General features: G+C 41.7%; 2 protein-coding genes across 6 annotated transcripts in view; both read left to right on the forward strand.

The window, feature by feature from the left end:
* Positions 1 to 6,464, forward strand: part of LOC116697417 (protein FAM53C) — a 7,915-nt gene extending 1,451 nt beyond the window's left edge. For all 3 annotated transcript variants that reach the window (XM_032528788.1, XM_032528789.1, XM_032528790.1), the window contains exons 2-5: positions 477 to 727; positions 833 to 893; positions 979 to 1,811; positions 4,882 to 6,464. In XM_032528788.1, the coding sequence (XP_032384679.1) occupies positions 644 to 727; positions 833 to 893; positions 979 to 1,811; positions 4,882 to 5,130 (1,227 nt within the window). In that variant the 5' untranslated portion in view covers positions 477 to 643 and the 3' untranslated portion in view covers positions 5,131 to 6,464. The remainder of the gene's footprint in view (positions 1 to 476; positions 728 to 832; positions 894 to 978; positions 1,812 to 4,881) is intronic.
* A 246-nt stretch (positions 6,465 to 6,710) lies between these two features.
* The window catches only part of ctbp1l (C-terminal binding protein 1-like), a 17,614-nt gene continuing 6,325 nt past the window's right edge, over positions 6,711 to 17,999 (forward strand). The window contains exons 1-7 of one of the 3 annotated variants that reach the window (XM_032528783.1): positions 6,711 to 6,939; positions 8,072 to 8,120; positions 8,416 to 8,559; positions 15,602 to 15,756; positions 16,116 to 16,260; positions 16,747 to 16,953; positions 17,156 to 17,370. In XM_032528783.1, coding sequence (XP_032384674.1) covers positions 8,499 to 8,559; positions 15,602 to 15,756; positions 16,116 to 16,260; positions 16,747 to 16,953; positions 17,156 to 17,370 — 783 coding nt within the window. In that variant the 5' untranslated portion in view covers positions 6,711 to 6,939; positions 8,072 to 8,120; positions 8,416 to 8,498. Of the gene's footprint in view, positions 6,940 to 7,026; positions 7,208 to 8,071; positions 8,121 to 8,415; positions 8,560 to 13,469; positions 13,588 to 15,601; positions 15,757 to 16,115; positions 16,261 to 16,746; positions 16,954 to 17,155; positions 17,371 to 17,999 lie in introns of those variants that run through there. The other 2 variants (XM_032528784.1, XM_032528785.1) reach the window with 2 other exon arrangements.

Below are 17,999 nucleotides of genomic sequence, written 5' to 3' on the forward strand. Positions count from 1 at the left end.
TTTTTTTTTTTTTTTTTTCCCCCCACATACTTCCCCCATTATTTTCCTTTTTGTCTTTCCCTCCCCCTTCCATTCACTTTACAACTCACAACTCCTGGTATTTGTGTTTATTGGACCCAACTAACTTTCATTGCCATGTTATTGCTCCCAAGGTTTTTACTTTGGACATATTATGCATTTTCTTTGAATTTGCACCAGTCTGTTAGTAGTTTCAATAATAAATGTGTATGTTCACTGTGCATGATGGAATGTGAAGTTTGTTTTCTGAGTTGTGAACATGAACTTCTGCCTTTCATGTGAGTGAGGCAGCATGTTGATCCCAGCCTGGGTCTTGTATATTAATATGTGGTCAGTACTTGGAACACACCTATTCAAGTATCCTGTTCTTCTTTCTGTGGCCTTTTCCACAATACACAGCATACATTATACACACACCTGTCGGTTTCATTAGCATCCCTTCTCATCTCTCCCTCTAGGTGGCATAGAAATGACTGTGGCATAGTGAGAAAACTGGTCAGTCTGGCTGATTGAGGTGTGGGGGGACACCACAAACCACGCCAGGAATCTGACTTACATAATTCTCACTGCCCTCAGTAAATATCCTCATCATCTCCATGTCTATCCCTGGATTGTAGCTACAAATATGGTAACGCTTCTCACAGAGCAGCTCCGCAAGCAGAGTTTGGAAGAGCCCTATTATAAGGCTTTCTCATTCAATGTGAATGTGGTGAGTTGAATACAAAACTAAATGTTACATTTAAAAATAAAAAAATTATGTACTTAGTTTGATGGGCTTTGGTTTTAAATTTAAGTTATTAAATTTCTGTTTCAGTCATTACCTGCAGTGGGCTCCAGTCCCACTGTCTCATGGGGTGCTTGTAGATCAACACAAGGCAAGTTCATTGAATTAAGTGCTGTATTTGAAACTTATTTGCTGGGGAAAATTGTCTCATTTGTCTATCTTTTTGGCATTTTCAGAGACCAGCTCAGCTACACAGCCATCATCCAAAGCCAACCTTCTGCATGATTCCTGTGGACTAGACTCTCCAAGGCCTCCTTCCCACTCAGAAGAACTTCTCCAGAGACCGGAGGTTTCTTTTACAAACGAGGCTTTCCAAAGCTCACCTCCACCCCCACCTCCAAAACGCCACTGCCGGTCCCTCTCTGTTCCAGAAGACCTGTCTCGGTGTCGCTCTACCTGGCATCCTAGTGCATCTAGGGTTTGGACCACAGTCAAACGTGGCTGCCAAAGTGGAGGAGCATCTAGTTCAAGCTCTGGAGCCAGTTCTTTGCCACTTTGTGGTCCTAGTTCCTCTTTGACCTCTTCCTCCCTCCACTCATCTTCTAGCCCTACCTTCTTTAGCTTAGCTCTATCCTCTGACTCCCCACTACCATGGAGCTTCTCGTGGGACCCCTGTGACAAATTGAAAGGAGCCTGTTCTGCCTCTTTTGCTACTCCTTCCTCTGGCTCCTCCTCACCAGCCCCCCTGCTTTCTCACTCAGTGCTGCAGCGCTGCTTCTCCCTCTCCCCTGTGCACATTCAGGGTGCCTCCATGGTGCATCTGCCCCCCCCGACCTCCCCTGCTTCTGCTGTGACATATGGGTGTTCTGGCATGGAACACCCAGCCCTGTCTCCATCTCCCACTTCAGCCTGCAGCACGCCATCCTCCTCTCGGCGCAACCTGCACCCAGCACTGCCGCGATGCCACTCGCAGCCCTGCGACATGCGCAAACCTCGCCTGAAGAGACGCCATGATCCCGATGTTCGACCCTGCCCCAGACCAGGCATTGACTTCAGCAAGATGACACAGGTGAGCAAGGAAGTCCAATGGGCTGTCAAGGTTTCTGTCAATCTCCTTGTATTGTGCAGAGATCGAAATGCACATAGTTAATGGTATCAGTAAGTAATTAGCAGGCTTGGGTTCACTTGTGTCCATGTTTTCTGTTTTCACTACATGGTATCTGCTCAACTCTACTGGCCTTTTTTGGTTTTCCATAACAAAAATTAGTCCCTGGTACCTGCCAACAGGTCCTTTTTCTTAGTATCCTCTCCGTCAAGGTTCCAAGCGAGCTGAGGCGTTACCAAAAAGTACTAATGATTGGTCAGAATTGTCACTAATCACTGTCATCATTGCTAGCGACAGACGGGGTGTTCTGAACAAACCCGCCATTTTCAAGTAGTTTAGCCAGTGGGGGGGGTGGGGGTGTGTTTTTTTAAATTTTTTTTCTATTTTTTTTTTTCTTCTGGCAACCGCCACATGCCACACCTTCAACTTTCTGTGTTGTGTGAGGTTACGGCAGTTTCCTGCCGTGTCGCCATGACTACCAGCTACACTCACCTCACCCATGAGGCGGCACTACATCCGCAATGGAAAATTGAGGATGGGGCACTGCGGCCGAGAAGAGCTGGTACGAGCAGTGGTTAAGCGCCATTAAGTCACAAATTCTTTCTGCCAATAAGAATGACAAAGGTGTCATTTGTCCCGCCCTAACAGGTGCAACAACACTAACAATGGACTCAGGAAGATGTCAGTCGCCATCGTTTTGAGATGAGCCAGGTCTGCGCAGAATCGATCACGGCGATCGACGCCCGTTGCATGCCGGTTAGATTTGTGGCAGGCTTGATCCCGACTTGCTCTGATGTCACACGTAGGCAACGATAATCTCACGAGAGCAAGGCGGCCGCAGTTCTGAGACTCAGGCGGTGCAGTTGCTTTTCACTGACTGAAAGACCCAGAGCATGCTGGGAAACTCTGGCCTCTCAGCTGATTTAACAGCTGATTGGTTTACAATCGACTAAACATGTAAAATTATATATATTTTTTTTTAATTTTCTGAATCGGAGGGATTTTAATTGCTATTTGTCTGATTTAAAGACTTATTCTGTGCAGAACCCACGTTGTGTGGCTGATAGTGACGTTTGGAAGTTTGAGACTAAATCCGTTCAGATCATATACAGTCTGTTAATTAAAATCAGCAACAGATTGCATGTAGAACATTTTGAGAGTTACTCTCTCATGATTGAAACTAGAGACTGTGTACCAGCTGATATGGGGGTCCGATTATATTTTATTAAATCTGAATCGCACCACAGTGTTTTTGTCACTTCCTGTTCAGTCTGAAGGCTGCTGAAATCGGCTGGAAACTGTCCGACTTTACCGCAGAATTTAGTCCCCGCCCCCGACTGCTGCCGTCTGCTCTCATCCACTTTACAGGCGAGGCGCAGTTTATCTCAACGAGCCTAGTCTCTGTCTAACCACACCCACACAGTCCTGGAAAAGGTCCAGTAAGCCACAGTGACTATAAAAACCTGTGGGGGTGTTCAGGGCCTTTAACATTAGTTAACTTCATTGTAAACTTAAATGTGTTTTCTGGCTCCAGACAGATAAACCGCTCTTTTGATAATAAAGGTTGCTGACTACTGCTTGGTAGTCCGTTTCATATTTAATGGGCTTTAATACCATTACTTAAATTACATAATTTAAGTGTCTGTAGTTTCCAGAGTTGATGCTGTTTAGGTTGGTCCTTTGCTTGTCAGTCAGGTTACACATGTCAGCCAAGCCCCTTAACTCTGCTATCGGGTAATCTCTTAGAAAGTTAAAGAAATAGACAAAGCCACACCATAGACTCGCAACATGAGCAGTGAAGTCTATTAAGAGCACTTTTCCGGGGATGGCTGAAAGTTACTGCGCAACCTGCAACTGAGCTTGACAACGTAGATGTTACGTGACCATCTTGTCTGGAAGTTGTAATGCTGCGTTCATGTCACCTGGGAATATCAGGGACCGTCCTGTGACTGTTTTTCCGACTGCTAATGTTCACATGGTCGGGATGTGTGTTCTTCTGTTATATTGGCGTTAAGCTTAACAACTTGTTGCATGACTGCCTGTTGGGCATAGCCTAGAGCTTCAGATGTGTGTGTGAAAACATGGAGGCCACAATAGTTTTTTTTTTTTTTTCTGAATCATTTGAAACCTGTTACATCTGTTTCTTGGCAGAGGCATTTGTCCACAAACAGTTAATTTGCATTAAAATATTTTCAGTGAACACCTCTATCAAACGTCAGTTGTCAACGTGTCACCAACTGGGAAACTCGGTTAGCAAAATGTAGCCTTAGATTTCCACCTGATTCCCACAGGTAGTGACGTGAATGGCAACGTGTTCCCTTTGAAAAATGTTTCTCCGATGTCCATGAACTTGAATATTGATTTTCTGGTATCTGGGCCCAGAGAAATCAATCATTCTGAATCATGCAGAGACGGAGACCGTAAGTATATGTAAGGAGATAACCATGGGCTAATTTTTCCTTACTAAAATGCTAGTTAACATTAGTAATTGAACAAAAATGGCTAATGCGAGTCGAAACTGCTTGTGAGCTTCTCCTGTATTGTGCGGTAATTTGTCTATTATCCGACAAAGTCATGTGGTTTGTGACACAATTGTTAGCCTATTTTTACAAAAACTTATGCCACGGAGCATAACGTGAGATACAAGGTAATGGCGATTTATTATTATTTTTTTATTTTTTTTATACGTGGTCATGTTTGTTTAGAAATAAACAATGGACAAATATGAGTCTTTAAACGCTTCAGATGTAAAGTTGTTCTCGGTCAAAATGGCCCCAAAATGAATGGAAGTCAAGGTAATGCGAACGGTGGGTATTAGTTTGTTGGCTACAAAATGGCTCCATTGGAGTTACGCTTTGCAGAGACTCTCTTACCCCTTGGCTAAATTATATTTAACCAAAGAAACTGCCCTCCATACAGACTTACTGGCATTGCCAGTGATTCCATTAGTCACTGCACTGTTTAAATTGTATTACCTTTTGGGTTTGGAAGAAATTGGGACACGATAATCATGACTCTTCTTTCTCCTGTGTAGATTGGTAATCACGAGAGCCTAATGTGTGGTAAAGGTGGCTGCATAGTTCCAGTGTCTTCGCAGGCAGAGCAGCGCTCGGCCTTCTCCCCTGCCGAGTTCCTGGGACGAGCCAGCATTGGGACACTAAGTGAAAGTGAAGAAGAGGAGCAAGAAGATAAAAGAAAAAGGACTACAATAGATGAAGGGCAAAAGGTTATTTTTGAAAGAGACTGCACAGAACTGGACTTGAACCTTATAGAAGAAAACTGACCACTCCTTGATGCTTGAAGTGCGACTACTGCATTCATAACCATGTTAAGCACACTTTTAGGCTTTGTACGCTCTTCTGGCAGAGTCCTTGGGAACTTGCTGCCCTCCTAAGGCACATATCCAGAGTTCATAATCAAGAACCAGGCAAATACAAGCTAATATCAAATTACAGTTTTTATGATTGTAACATTTGTGCTATTTCGCTATTCAACATTTAACAAAAAATGTTACGGTGCCTGCCAACTCAACACTCCATAAGGAAATGTGCATGAGCAAACGAGCTAGTTTTAATGCACACAGTTTTGGTTATTTCATATTGATAAACAATTGGCGTTAACCATTGGTATGCATCTTGATATCCTTTTCAAATAACATTGTATACTGGAGTGAGCAGAATTTGTTTTAATAATTCATTTAATTGATTATACATTAAAAGCAAATTGATTTAATGCAAAAGAGGTAAGTATTCCTCATTGCCCAATCCGTACTAGTGTAGTCTACTTGTATTTGGATATGACCGAATGTGAGCTGTTAAAGGTGCACACTGGTCAAAAATAATTGAGCAGCCCAAGTAACATAAGAATACTGATTCTTTTTTTTATTTATTTGTTTTGTATATGCTCTCATGTATGTTTAACTGGATAAATTCCAGGATTTTACTGCTGTTGCAGAAATCCCTCAAAGACCCGAAAGACGCGTCTACTGTTCTGTCATTGATTCCGCTTGTCAATTTTTGAAATCATTCTACATAATCAAATGGAAATGTTCTTGTTATAGCAGAAAAGACAGCTCCCCTTAGCCATGTATTCTTTTCTTTTTCTAGAATTCTCAACCGCTTGAACATAAACAAACCTTGTCAACAATAATACTGATGATACTGTAACCTGACCATGCCTTAAGCTTAAAATACAGAGTTCTTGGTGCTCTGGTCGTCTTTTCACAGCCAGACATTTTTGCCCTCTCCATTTGCGCTGTTTCCGATATTTTTGAACAGGTGGCACATGCACTATACTTTTTAATTGAACAGTGGAATTGATGCTAAAACTGTACTCCATGGGGCAAAATGTAATGCACTCTACAGTGGTTAGAGTGAGTACACAGTCAAACTAATTCTGAGTGTATGTGACAAAGGAGGTAATGATGCAGACTATTTGATGGCCTTTTCAGAAATGACTTTTCATGTGTTTTCAGATGGAATAGTCCTGTTGCACAATTTATGTACAAATAAAGTTTAATAGAGAATATTTTTTTTCCTCCAAAAAGTGTCATGTTGTCTATTCACAAATGTACCCTGCTTGTAGTCCAATAAAAGAGCACATCAGGGGCCAAGAGAACTTTATTGTGACACCTAATGGCTGATTTCTGTATAATACTGATGTTGCACAGAATCTGACTTTACAACAGTTTAGGCATTGCTTAATTTTCTGTTTTGGGGCACAGTTTCACAAAACCTAAATATAGCTAGCTATAACATTTTGTATAATTTTGAGACCAATAACGTTAGTTACATGGTTGGCTCTTTTAAAAACTTTCAACAACGGATAAACTACAAGTTTTTTTGTTTTTTTTTGTTAAGTGTGTAAGAAAGTGTGTTGCACTAAAGAGTCTAACGTTAGAGGACTAAAAAGTTTGCCGTTCCGCCGTGGAAGGTGAGGGCGCTCCTTCCAGTCCAGCGATGCTTTTACAGACTGTCTGACCCCCCACCAACAATCCACTTCCTCTTTTGTGTAATTTCATGGCGATCGGGAGAGAGGGAACACCACCGACGCACGCACACTGCCTCAGCACTCTTGAAAGAGTTTATCCGGGGTAAATAACTGACTATTTTTTGCAAGAATCAGTTACTTGATTTCAAAATATTCCTGATTGGATTCAGTCATATGGACAGCTCACATTTCCCTGTAGAAGTAATCAATTGTTTAGCTTCTGGGTCAGATATTTCACATTGTAGCGCCTCTCGCTGATAACAATCCGGACGAAATGGGCTCCCCCCCCGCATCTCTCCCACACAGAGGCGGCACGCTAGTTAACGGCGCTGGCTAGCTAACGTTAGCAATGCTGCAAACTCCTCATAAACGTAACGTTAGCTATGGTTTTTGTTAATTAACACGCTTCACAACTTAATTGCAGCTAAATAACACCACATGCTGTGTATATTCAGAGTCAACAGGAATTTGTAGTTTTCATTTCCATGTTAGCTAGCTAACGTTACTTAAAGTCCTCAAATGTTTGTGTTTGGGTTAGCTAGCCAACATCGGCTAGCTAGCTACCGTGCTATGTATTTAGTTAGCTTTAGCCTGGACCGCTATTCAGAAGTTTATGCAAGAACGAACAGACTGATTGTAATATACTTGCCACATAGCAAAGGCTAAACAACATCGTTCTCATACATATTATCCACCATTCACTATCCCGGCTATTGTCGATAGCTGAGAAACTGGTTAGCTAGCACCATAAGCTAGCTAGCTAGTTAACGTTAGCTAGGTAGTTAACGGTAACTTGGCTGCTAACGAGGGGCTCCCGAAACATTGAAATTTTAACAAGTTGTCGTTAAATGACCCGCTCATACTATATTAACTGTTTATATGCGCTGTTTAGGAGAGTGGTGCTGTTATTGCAAGCAAAAATAAAGTTGACTACAAAGTTGTAAACTATAATCGATAACCTAAAAGGTAAGCTAAATAAAGGAAAAATAAGGAACTGTTAAGGGATTGAGTATCATACTGTATGAGCCAGTACTGAATGACTTTGGAGCACAAATTACCTTTTCAAAATAAACTTGTCTCCAGGGGATGCACATGATACTACATTTTACTGAGTACTTTGTTAGAATCCTGCAATTATTAGTAACTTTGAGTTATTGTCGGCCTTAACTAGACAGATGTAGTGATGCTGTATGACAATGTCCCAATCAAAGATCAATATGCCTTTTTGTTTACAGTGTAAAGTAAGTTGTCCATCTGACTGGCACAACAGACATTGTTCTCCAGGTGAGTGACTGTCTGCACTCTGTAACTGTAGAAATAATCCACTTAAACCAGTTTCTCTGGGTTTAATTTGATGAACTCCCAATATTTTTACAATTAGGAGTGGTTTCTGTTCTGCCTCAATTATTTGGTATAAGGTCTGTGCTTTATTAGTTACACAAATATTATTTTCATTAGTAGCTAATTTGTAACACAATTCAATGTACTTCTGTAATTATTTTCTTAAATGTGACAATATTAAGTGCTTTCCCCCCCCCTTTACTAACTGTTTTTTTCTTTTCTTTTTCAATTTGTGCAGGTGAAACTAAGTGGACAACATTAAAAGGGCTCCATTGCACTTGGATCTGTTCTTCTCTGTCCCAGGTTCGGACTGCGTGGTCTATGGCTCTGATGGACAAACACAAACAGGTCAAGCGGCAGAGACTTGACCGCATTTGTGAGGGTGAGATTTCATAAATACTCATACACAAAGTAAAACTAAGAGCTTGCATTTATGAGGTATATTTTATGTTAATATAAATTATTTACATATAACTTCATTGTATTTTACCCAGGCCATTTTACCCATATAGTCAGACAGTTAAAGGAACACACCCAATTATTGGGACTTAAGCTTATTCACCGTATCTCCCAGATTTAGATAAGTTCATACAAACACTTCTCATCTCCGTGCGTGTTGTAACTCTGTCTGGCGCACCCTCCACTAGTCTAGCTTACCACAGATGCTGGAGTTAACCGGCTCCAACTAGCCTACTGCTCCCAATACGTGACAAAATAATACCATTATGTTTCTATTTACACGTGATTTGTATAGTCAGTGTATACAAATAACAAGGTCACATGAGACACAGCCATCTTCTTACCGTATACAAACTGGGAACTATATTCTCAGAAGCCGAATAAATGCAACTTCAGCTTCTTGGGCAGAGTAATTTGCTCAAAGCAAACTAGAAGCCCCGTGGTGAGAAGCAGAGAGTCACAGTGGTGCTTTTCAGGTGTCACTCCGCCCAGTTAGCATTGCTTCGGCTTCTAAGAATATAGTTCCCAGTTTGTATATGGTTAGAAGATGTCATGTGACCTTGTTATTTGTACACACTGTAACTATACAAATCACAACGTGTAAATAGGAACTTGTTGGCATTATTTTGTAATTTATTGGGAGCAGTAGGCTAGTTGGAGCCGGTTACCACCACCATCTGTGGTAAGCTAGGCTAGCGGTGGGTGCGCCAGACAGAGTTACAACACAAAGGGTATGTATGAACTTATCTAACTCTGGGGGATACGGTGAATAATAAGTCCCAATAAGTGGGCGCGTTCCTTTTTTGAAGGGATACATTGCTGATTTTAATCCAGCTCTGTGTAATTAGTGCTGGGCAATATACTGGTTCACACCAAATATCTGTGTATATTTTTGTTATGATATGAATTTTTTATATACTGCCACCAGTGTATTTGATTACCCAACGTTCAGAACACTACGCTATGTGACACTGTTTCAGACCGGACCCTTTTCAATGTTGTGCTTCTAAACACGCATGTTGCGACTGCCAGGGGTGGTGAGGGTAAACAGTAGTGCTCTGGTTTTACGTTATGGTGATGATGGATAAGGATAGACATTGAAAGTACCAAAATCAAAGCTGCGTAACTAGTAGAACTTGATGACACACGTGAACTTGTGCCAAAAAGAGGAGCCGTGTCTGATGTGCTAAGTGTACTCGACGCGCTAAGGTTACTTGGCCGTGCTAACGTTAAGACCTATCACTTCAAGGGTGCAGCGGAGCAACATAATGAAAGCAATAAGAAGCCACCTTCGGTCTGATCACAGACTGTGGAGAAAAACAGGTTAAGAGCAATGATTAAAACACTGGATTTAAGATGTCTTGCCTCGCCAAACCACTAGTATTATTCAAACACCAAAGCAAGCTGACAGCGGAGCTACGCCCACTTTTCTACAACAACCTAATGTTACCTGTGGTCAAGGTAGTGTTTAAACAGCTATCTTACAACTATTATATAACAAAAAGGAAGCATGTTAAAGTTGTTATGTGTATTTATTTAATTTGAGTTTATTTGACTACTTTGTGTTTTGCACAATAAAAAAAAAGTTTAGACTCTGTAACTGATTCATGCATTATCCTTCAAATAACATTGTTGTATAATGTTGTGGAGCCAAGCAAACCCTTTAGTAATCCAAACTTTTAGTACACATGATGACATTAAAACATTTTTTTATATTTTGACAGTACTGAATACCGACAGTAAAATAAGTCATTATAAACCTAAATAAAGGCCCAGTCAAGCAAAAGAAAGAAAATATAGTGAAACCGCCAGAATCTTAAAAACAAAATACAGCGATACTAATTTTTGGTCATACCGTCCATCACTGTGTGTCATCTTAGTGTGGCCAAGGTGTGCAGACGGAACTGGAAACTCCACGGAGCACGAAGATGACAGAGTTGCTTTAAAATTCGGAAAAGAATCCCTTTAAGCCTTGCTCAACTTATGAAAAATAATCTTTCATACCTGATTGCAAAAGCCATATGGTTTTTCCATATGTCCACATATGGAAACCGCAACATTTTAGCTCTGTTAACTTTGTAGACAGATTTTTCCTATTTAAACTGGAAAACCATCAAATGTCAGTGATCAAAGTGTTTGCATTCTTTGAAATCAGATGCTGACAGTTCCATGTTATGTTTATATAATTGAGCAAAGTGGTAGGCCACTGTCAGTTACAAACGGTAAAGTAATTTTATATATCCTTGCCAATATACCCAACGTTAATATTAGAACTAGCCTCAGATCCTTTATTTTTATAGTTCTCAATGAAAATTAGAATAATGATAAAACAATATTCCCTTCAATATCGTGAATCATATTGCAATATATGTCAAAAAATAATCAATTAGATATTTCCCTTATATTGTGCAGCCCTAGAACCAATTAACGTTGACCAAATTAAAGGAATGTAAACGTTTATCTGAGGCCTGTACTACGAATCAAGATCAACATGTCCCAGATTTCTTTCAGTTACCCAGCTTCACCAACCCTAACAACCACGGTCCCGCATACGCTGGGTCACGACGGTGGATAGTAACTAGTTCAATTAACCCCGCGGTTACCCAATCCAGCGGCACACACGTTCACATAGCATAGGAGGCGTAGTTTGCACAGCATGACCAATCGCAAACCAGAGTCTACCAGAGTCGCATATTTTACATAAGATGAACAAACTATAATTCTACATAACTATGAAGAACACAGACATGGTTTTACAGGCTAAACGCAATACAGTTGCTGCTTCCTAGAACAGGAAGGAAAGCTGGCCGACGCTGTAAATGCGTAAATCCCAACGCTATCAATATCAGTTACCCATCAGTCAGGCACAAGATCTGACCACACATTTACATTTGTCCTTTGCTTTAGCCTATTATTTCAGTTGCTACCCTGGCAGTGGTAGGCGATCGGGAGAGCAAACAAAAAAATATTAAAACATAATTCAAATGTGCGCATTAGCATCACATGGCTCAAGAAGCCGACCTCTCAGACAATATTTGAATATGTTTTTATAATTATTAATTTAAGGGTAAAACCCACCAGACTCCATTTAAATAATCAGTACTTTTATCATCGTAAAACACGTAGCTTATATGAAATTCCCTCCACTTAAAATCTGTATCTTTTCATAAAGATACCCATCGGGGAATGTTAACGGGTTGTCGGTCTCTAACTTTTATGTGCACCCAGCTCCAGCGGATTTTCTAGGAACGATGATGCCGTTATCAACAAAGTATGGATTGGTCAGTAGGCGATGCATTTACACCGGTTGATCGCTAATCTCCAACATAACCTGCTCCTGACCAGGTTAGGTGTTCAGCATAAGTTACCATGGCGATTTAACCCGGTAACAAGTGATCCACCGTCGTGATACTGAAAACCCTGGGTTAAACCTGAAGTTACGTTAACGCCAAAACTTGCTATGTAGTACAGGCCGCAGGTTCGTTCTGTTGCCAGGATATGTGCGATGCTTTTCAAATGACAGTAATTTTATATATTGTTGCTGATTAAAAAAAAATTAATATTAGTGCTTGCCTTAACAGTCTGACTAATCCATGACAGAGATTTAGCAGCAACAACTTTAGAGCAAACTAAAACGACACTTTAGACTATAAGAAAACATAGTATTCTTGGCATGTTTAATAGTAGACACAATCACACATTACATATAAAACTTCATGTCGCAGAACATTAACCAAGCTTTTATATATATATATATATATATATATATATATATATATATATATATGGCATAAATAATGGTTATTATTTATTATACACCATAAATGGGCTAACGTTACTTGAGCAAACGGTTCATGGTATAAGAGGTGGCTAGGCTAACAATCGCACACTGGCTCCAATATTAACTTTGGTTACATCTGCAAGGATATATATGTAATTCCTTTACTGTTTATTACTGACTGTGGCCAACAACTTAAAATTGTGGTTTTATTGAAACTCTTTTGTTTTACGGTGATACAAATCTATGAGTTAACATGCTTGCCTGTAGTACTTTGAACTGAATGGTTGCCCTGATTGGGTTTGTTATTGCAGCTCAGTGTGTTTAAAGCAGAATTTATGCAGCTGTGGAGGCTCCACGCAGAGCTTTTGCCATAGCGTACATAAGAGGCCTGAAGTTTATGCTTGTGCGTTGGTGTGTGCATCAATCTCTTTAAGAGAATAGCCAAGGCAAATGGACCAATCACAGTTTTTGCGGTCTGCGTTGCCGCAACTTGTAGTTACATTTTTGAGAGGTCTGTATCTCCACTTATCTACGTATGTACCCACGGCGTCGATTTAACGCAGGCATAAATTGGCCTTTTAGAGTGGAGGAGGTTGCTGTTTCTTTTTGTTAAATTGGTATGCAAGGAATGTACTGATGGAAGTTTTAAAGATAACAGGAAATAAGTTAACTTTTTGTGTTGCTACAAGTATATGCAGGAATGGTAACGCGCAGATTTCTTGAAAAGACAGTATTTTGAGCTGTTGTAGAGTGAAGAGTAGACGATGGAGATCAGACATAATGCTGTGCTAAAATGGAGGGAACTGTCTGGGTGAGTCTCTGGAGACGGGTTAGAGGGAGAGGACAAGGTGAAGGGTCGTGGCCGCAGCTACAGGGAAACAGGCCAGCTGTCTCTTTAAAAAAACCACAGCCCAAACCGCCCTCGGCCTCAGCCTTGGCTATGCTAATGAGGTTAGTGCTGGTTGGCTGGCCTTCAATGGAGCTGCCTGTGATTGGAGGCTAGCCATGGGGGAGGGGCTGGGCGTGGATGACAGCTGGGATCCAGCCAGCCAAGAGCAGGCTGACAGAGAGAGAGAGAGAGAGAGGGAGAAAAAAGAGCGATAGAGGGAGAGCAAGGCGAGAGAGGGAGAGAGAGAGAGGAAGACAGGCTCACAGACTTCATAATGCAAGGTTAGGCCTGGTGCTCATGTGTTTTCTATTTTGGAATGTGTTTTTGAAATGTGTGAACTGTGGCGGAAGATATCTAAGGTTTGGGTGTGGAGCAGCTATGTTCGTGCAGTTTCCCTTTTGTGTTCAACGCGTAATGGTGTTGTCGCAGCCGTCAAGAAGGAACTGAATAACCGTGTGTGTGTGTGTCTAGCTGCGTCTGGGTGGAGTACCGCTGCTTGCTGCATTATCATCGTTTGCTACCCCTCCCCCCTCACCTCTTACTCCTCCAACTGCGGCCAGAGGGAGAGAGAAGAGGAGGGAGTGAGGGGAAAGAAAGGGAGAGGGAGGGAGAATGAATGAATCACTGAATGAATTGTATTGTGTGTGCGACCATGCTTGTGCTTAGTAGGCCTCGGGTATGCCAGTGTCCTATACTCAAATTACTCTTTGTGTAGGCCTACTTGTATATTTCCAGAATCACATTTTCAGAGGGGGTCTTTGTGGTGAATCCCTTTGGGTTTTTCTACATAGTAAGCATCTCTTTGTGCGTTCAGCGTGTAGCAGTAGCCCTGGTAGCGTTCTTGAGAATTCTGCAATGAACGTGAATCACACTGCAGTAGATGAAGTGGATTGCAATAGGCTAGTACATTGTAGTGCATTTCTATAATGGTACCAGGCTTTATGTTTTTCTTTCTTTTGTGCTTTTGTGTGTTCCATGCATGCATTGGGAAATGCTCAGACGTCAGAGGAAGTGTTTACAAATATTTGCTTTCTACCCTCGACTACCAGCTCCCTTCCCTCCTTTGCAGTCTCACCAAAATGTCCTGCCCTCTGTCCAAGTAAATGTTCTAGCTAGACACACTCCCCCACCCTGGGACACAACCACAAACCTGTCACCCAGCAGGGACAAGATAGTGTAGTGGTGCATGTGTGGGTTCAGTCCAAGTTAAGAGGACAGAGAGGTGTAAAAACATTTGCAGATATAACCGTTAGTTTTAATTGGCAGAGATGTTGCATTGTTGCATTTGATTTAGAGATGCAACATTTCCCTCTTTGGCATAATGGTTAATGGCCATGGTGCACATGGGCCAAATGTGCAGATGTTTGCCAGTCAGGTATGTGTTCATCTGTATGTGCCTGAAATGCTGGAGAACCAGAAAAAAAATAGGAAGAAGGGACTCTTCCAGACAGGAGAATTTAGGTCATGACTCAGACCCCCTCATGAACCCCCACCGCCTCCTCTCAGAGACCCCGCAGTTTTCTCCACCCCTCCCCCAGTCGCCACACTCCATCACCACTCCCCCTCCCACCCCAGCTCCCTCCTCTCTGTGTTGGCACTTCTCATACAGTGGCAGGTCAGGTTCCCAGACTTCTGCTTCATTAACCAAAATCTATCTTTCCCTTTATGAGAGGTCTAATAGAACAGAGATGGATCAATGAAAACTGGACGTCGTATATCGATTTCAGGCATTACTAAACCAAGGTTGAGTTCGATACCAAATAGGCCAGGATGCTGGACGCTCCATGGCCCATCACATATTTAGTTACACATTACCTTTGTAACCATAGAACACCCACACACTTAGACACCACCTCCTTGTAGTTCCTTTAGGATGGTGGGTGTGTTGGAAAAAAGAGTCATAAGTCTGAGTTATTATTGTCTAAGTAGTCTGGCAGTCAGCCCTTTTAACTTTAGCCATGTGTGCAGGGGGATTTTGTTTTGAGTGTACGAGGACTTGCATCATGTTGGGTATTCCAGACATGGGGAATGCAGACCATTGTCACTTCTCTAGTTTAACCTCTGAAATGCAAGTGGCTAGTTATTGTGTACATCAGTAAGTTCTTTCTGCAGACAGATTTAAATGACAACCTTCAGCAAAAAAGCTCATTCACTCTTGTTCATTTGTCTTTGACGTGATTTAGGTAACTTTTCATTTTTAAACATTTTTTGGGCCCGATTTGTATTTGTCATTGGATATTTAACCTCTTGCTCACATGCAACAAACCAACATTATTTTCGTCTTGCTGGACTCAGGTATCCGACCCCCCATCCTGAACGGGCCAATGCACCCGCGGCCCCTGGTTGCCCTGCTGGACGGGCGTGACTGCACTGTGGAGATGCCCATCCTCAAAGATGTGGCCACAGTGGCCTTCTGCGATGCCCAGTCCACACAAGAGATTCATGAGAAGGTAGAACAGACATGGTCCTGGGACACGTTCCACATCTCAGCATATTGTTTGTAATCTTTAAATAAAAACGTTTTATCACAAAAAAGAATGTAGAACAGACACACTCGTCCATAATACCAGTGCATAAGGGCAAAACACATTAACACTTTATTTCATGCTGACATAGTACGAAAGTAAAAAACACTGCCTTCTTCATTCCATACATCTTTCTCCAACACACAGCCTGACGGTTTAAGACTAACATTTGTCCAAGTTTTGTCCTAATGTCCCTTTGCCCATTAGTGAAACAGTTTGATATTTAAATGCTAAGTTTGGTTTAATGTGATTGAAATTGTTTATGACGCATTTGTCTTCTGTAGGTGCTAAATGAGGCAGTAGCTGCCCTGCTCTACCACACCATCACTCTGTCCAGAGATGACTTGGAAAAGTTTAAAGGCCTACGCGTCATTGTGAGGATTGGCTCCGGCTTCGACAATGTTGACATCAAAGCAGCTGCTGAGCTAGGTGAGAGAGTGGGACTTTAAACGGAGACACAGAGTCAACCTTGATCTAACGCAACAAATAACGCTCAGAGTGATTAATATCGCTTTCATGCTTAGTGCGCATGCGCCAACGTGCATGCAGCCTGTTGTAGTTGCTCCGTCTTCAGTCTTCTTACTTTAACTTTAATTGTCTTTTTTGTTTCTAGTCTGTATTATCTGTTTTGTGCAATAACACTGGCCTGACATGTGTGCAATCTCAAATACCACAATTATTATTATTATTATTATTATTTAACTTTTCACCATTCCAAATCCTTAATTATGTGAATTATTTAAATAATGTATAATAACATTCCTTTATGTAAATACCGTACGTATCCAATTCCTTATATTTCTTTATTTCTTGTATTTCTACTCTATTTATAATATTGTGCAACTACAACACAGTTTCCCTTCGGGGATCAATAAAGTATTTCTGATTCTGATTCTGATTCAACTTGTCGTCTAGGCATTGCTGTCTGTAACGTGCCAGCAGCGTCTGTGGAAGAGACAGCCGACACTTCGCTATGTCTGATCCTCAACCTGTACAGGCGAGTCACCTGGATGCACCAGACCCTCAGGGAGGGAACCCGTGCCTCTAGTGTGGAGCAGATCAGGGAGGTTGCTGGCGGTGCTGCTCGTATCCGGGGCGAGACGCTGGGCATTATCGGTCTAGGTGAGTAAAGAGTGTGGACATGGGTGTCTAGGTTTGTTAGGGGGCACCATAGCCAGGTATTCAACATTTCCTTGGACAAAGATTATTTTGTGTAGTACTTCAGGAGATCTGTTTAATCCAAGCTTGACAGCTGATGGTCAGACATAAAGACCTGTTTGGTGTTTGTGCTTTCATAGAAGGCTGATTGCCATTTTATTTCCAGGGCGGGTTGGCCAAGCGGTGGCTCTGCGGGCTAAGGCCTTTGGCTTTGGCGTGATCTTTTATGACCCCTACCTGCCTGACGGTGTGGAGCGCTCACTGGGACTTCAGCGCATGGCCACTCTGCAGGACCTGCTTATCCACTCTGATTGCGTATCCCTGCACTGCAGCCTCAACGAGCACAACCACCACCTCATTAATGACTTCACCATCAAACAGGTGTGTGGATACACTCTCAATATGCAAATTACAACTTTTTTCTCACATTTGCCATTTGTTTTCTGACCTCTTCAAATGTTGAATTGTTTACACAAGGCAACATCTAATCGAGGTCATCTCAGCTAGGTTACTCATAATAATTCTGAATCCATAAATCAAGTCATGTAATGTTTAATGTCTCTGCATCGCTTCAAGCTAGTGTGGTTCTGATTGTTTATTGAAATTAAAGCTGCATTAAAGGTAACATCTTTACCAAAGAGGGCTTCTAAATAGATTTGTATTTTTGTTAGTTACAGTGTTTATTTCTTTCCCAAAATGTTTGTTTTCAAAGCCAGTGTTCATTATTGTTGTGATTTCAATACATTTCTGTGAGATTCTTATACCAATTTACACATTCATGGGAAATTATACATATCCTCATAGCCCAGGTTCACCTGAAACAAATATGTCTGTAAACATCTGGAGTCACATCCTTGACTGACAGTCTAGACTACTGATGTTTAGCCGTAACCAATCATGGGGTGGCAGTAGCTCAGTCCGTATGGAGTTGGGTTGGAACAGGAGGGTCATTGGTTCAAGTCCCCGTATGGACCAAAAGTACGGAGTGTGGATTGGTGGCTGGAGAGATG

This window comes from Etheostoma spectabile, chromosome 10 (assembly GCF_008692095.1).
Source record: "Etheostoma spectabile isolate EspeVRDwgs_2016 chromosome 10, UIUC_Espe_1.0, whole genome shotgun sequence".
Lineage (NCBI taxonomy): Eukaryota > Metazoa > Chordata > Actinopteri > Perciformes > Percidae > Etheostoma > Etheostoma spectabile.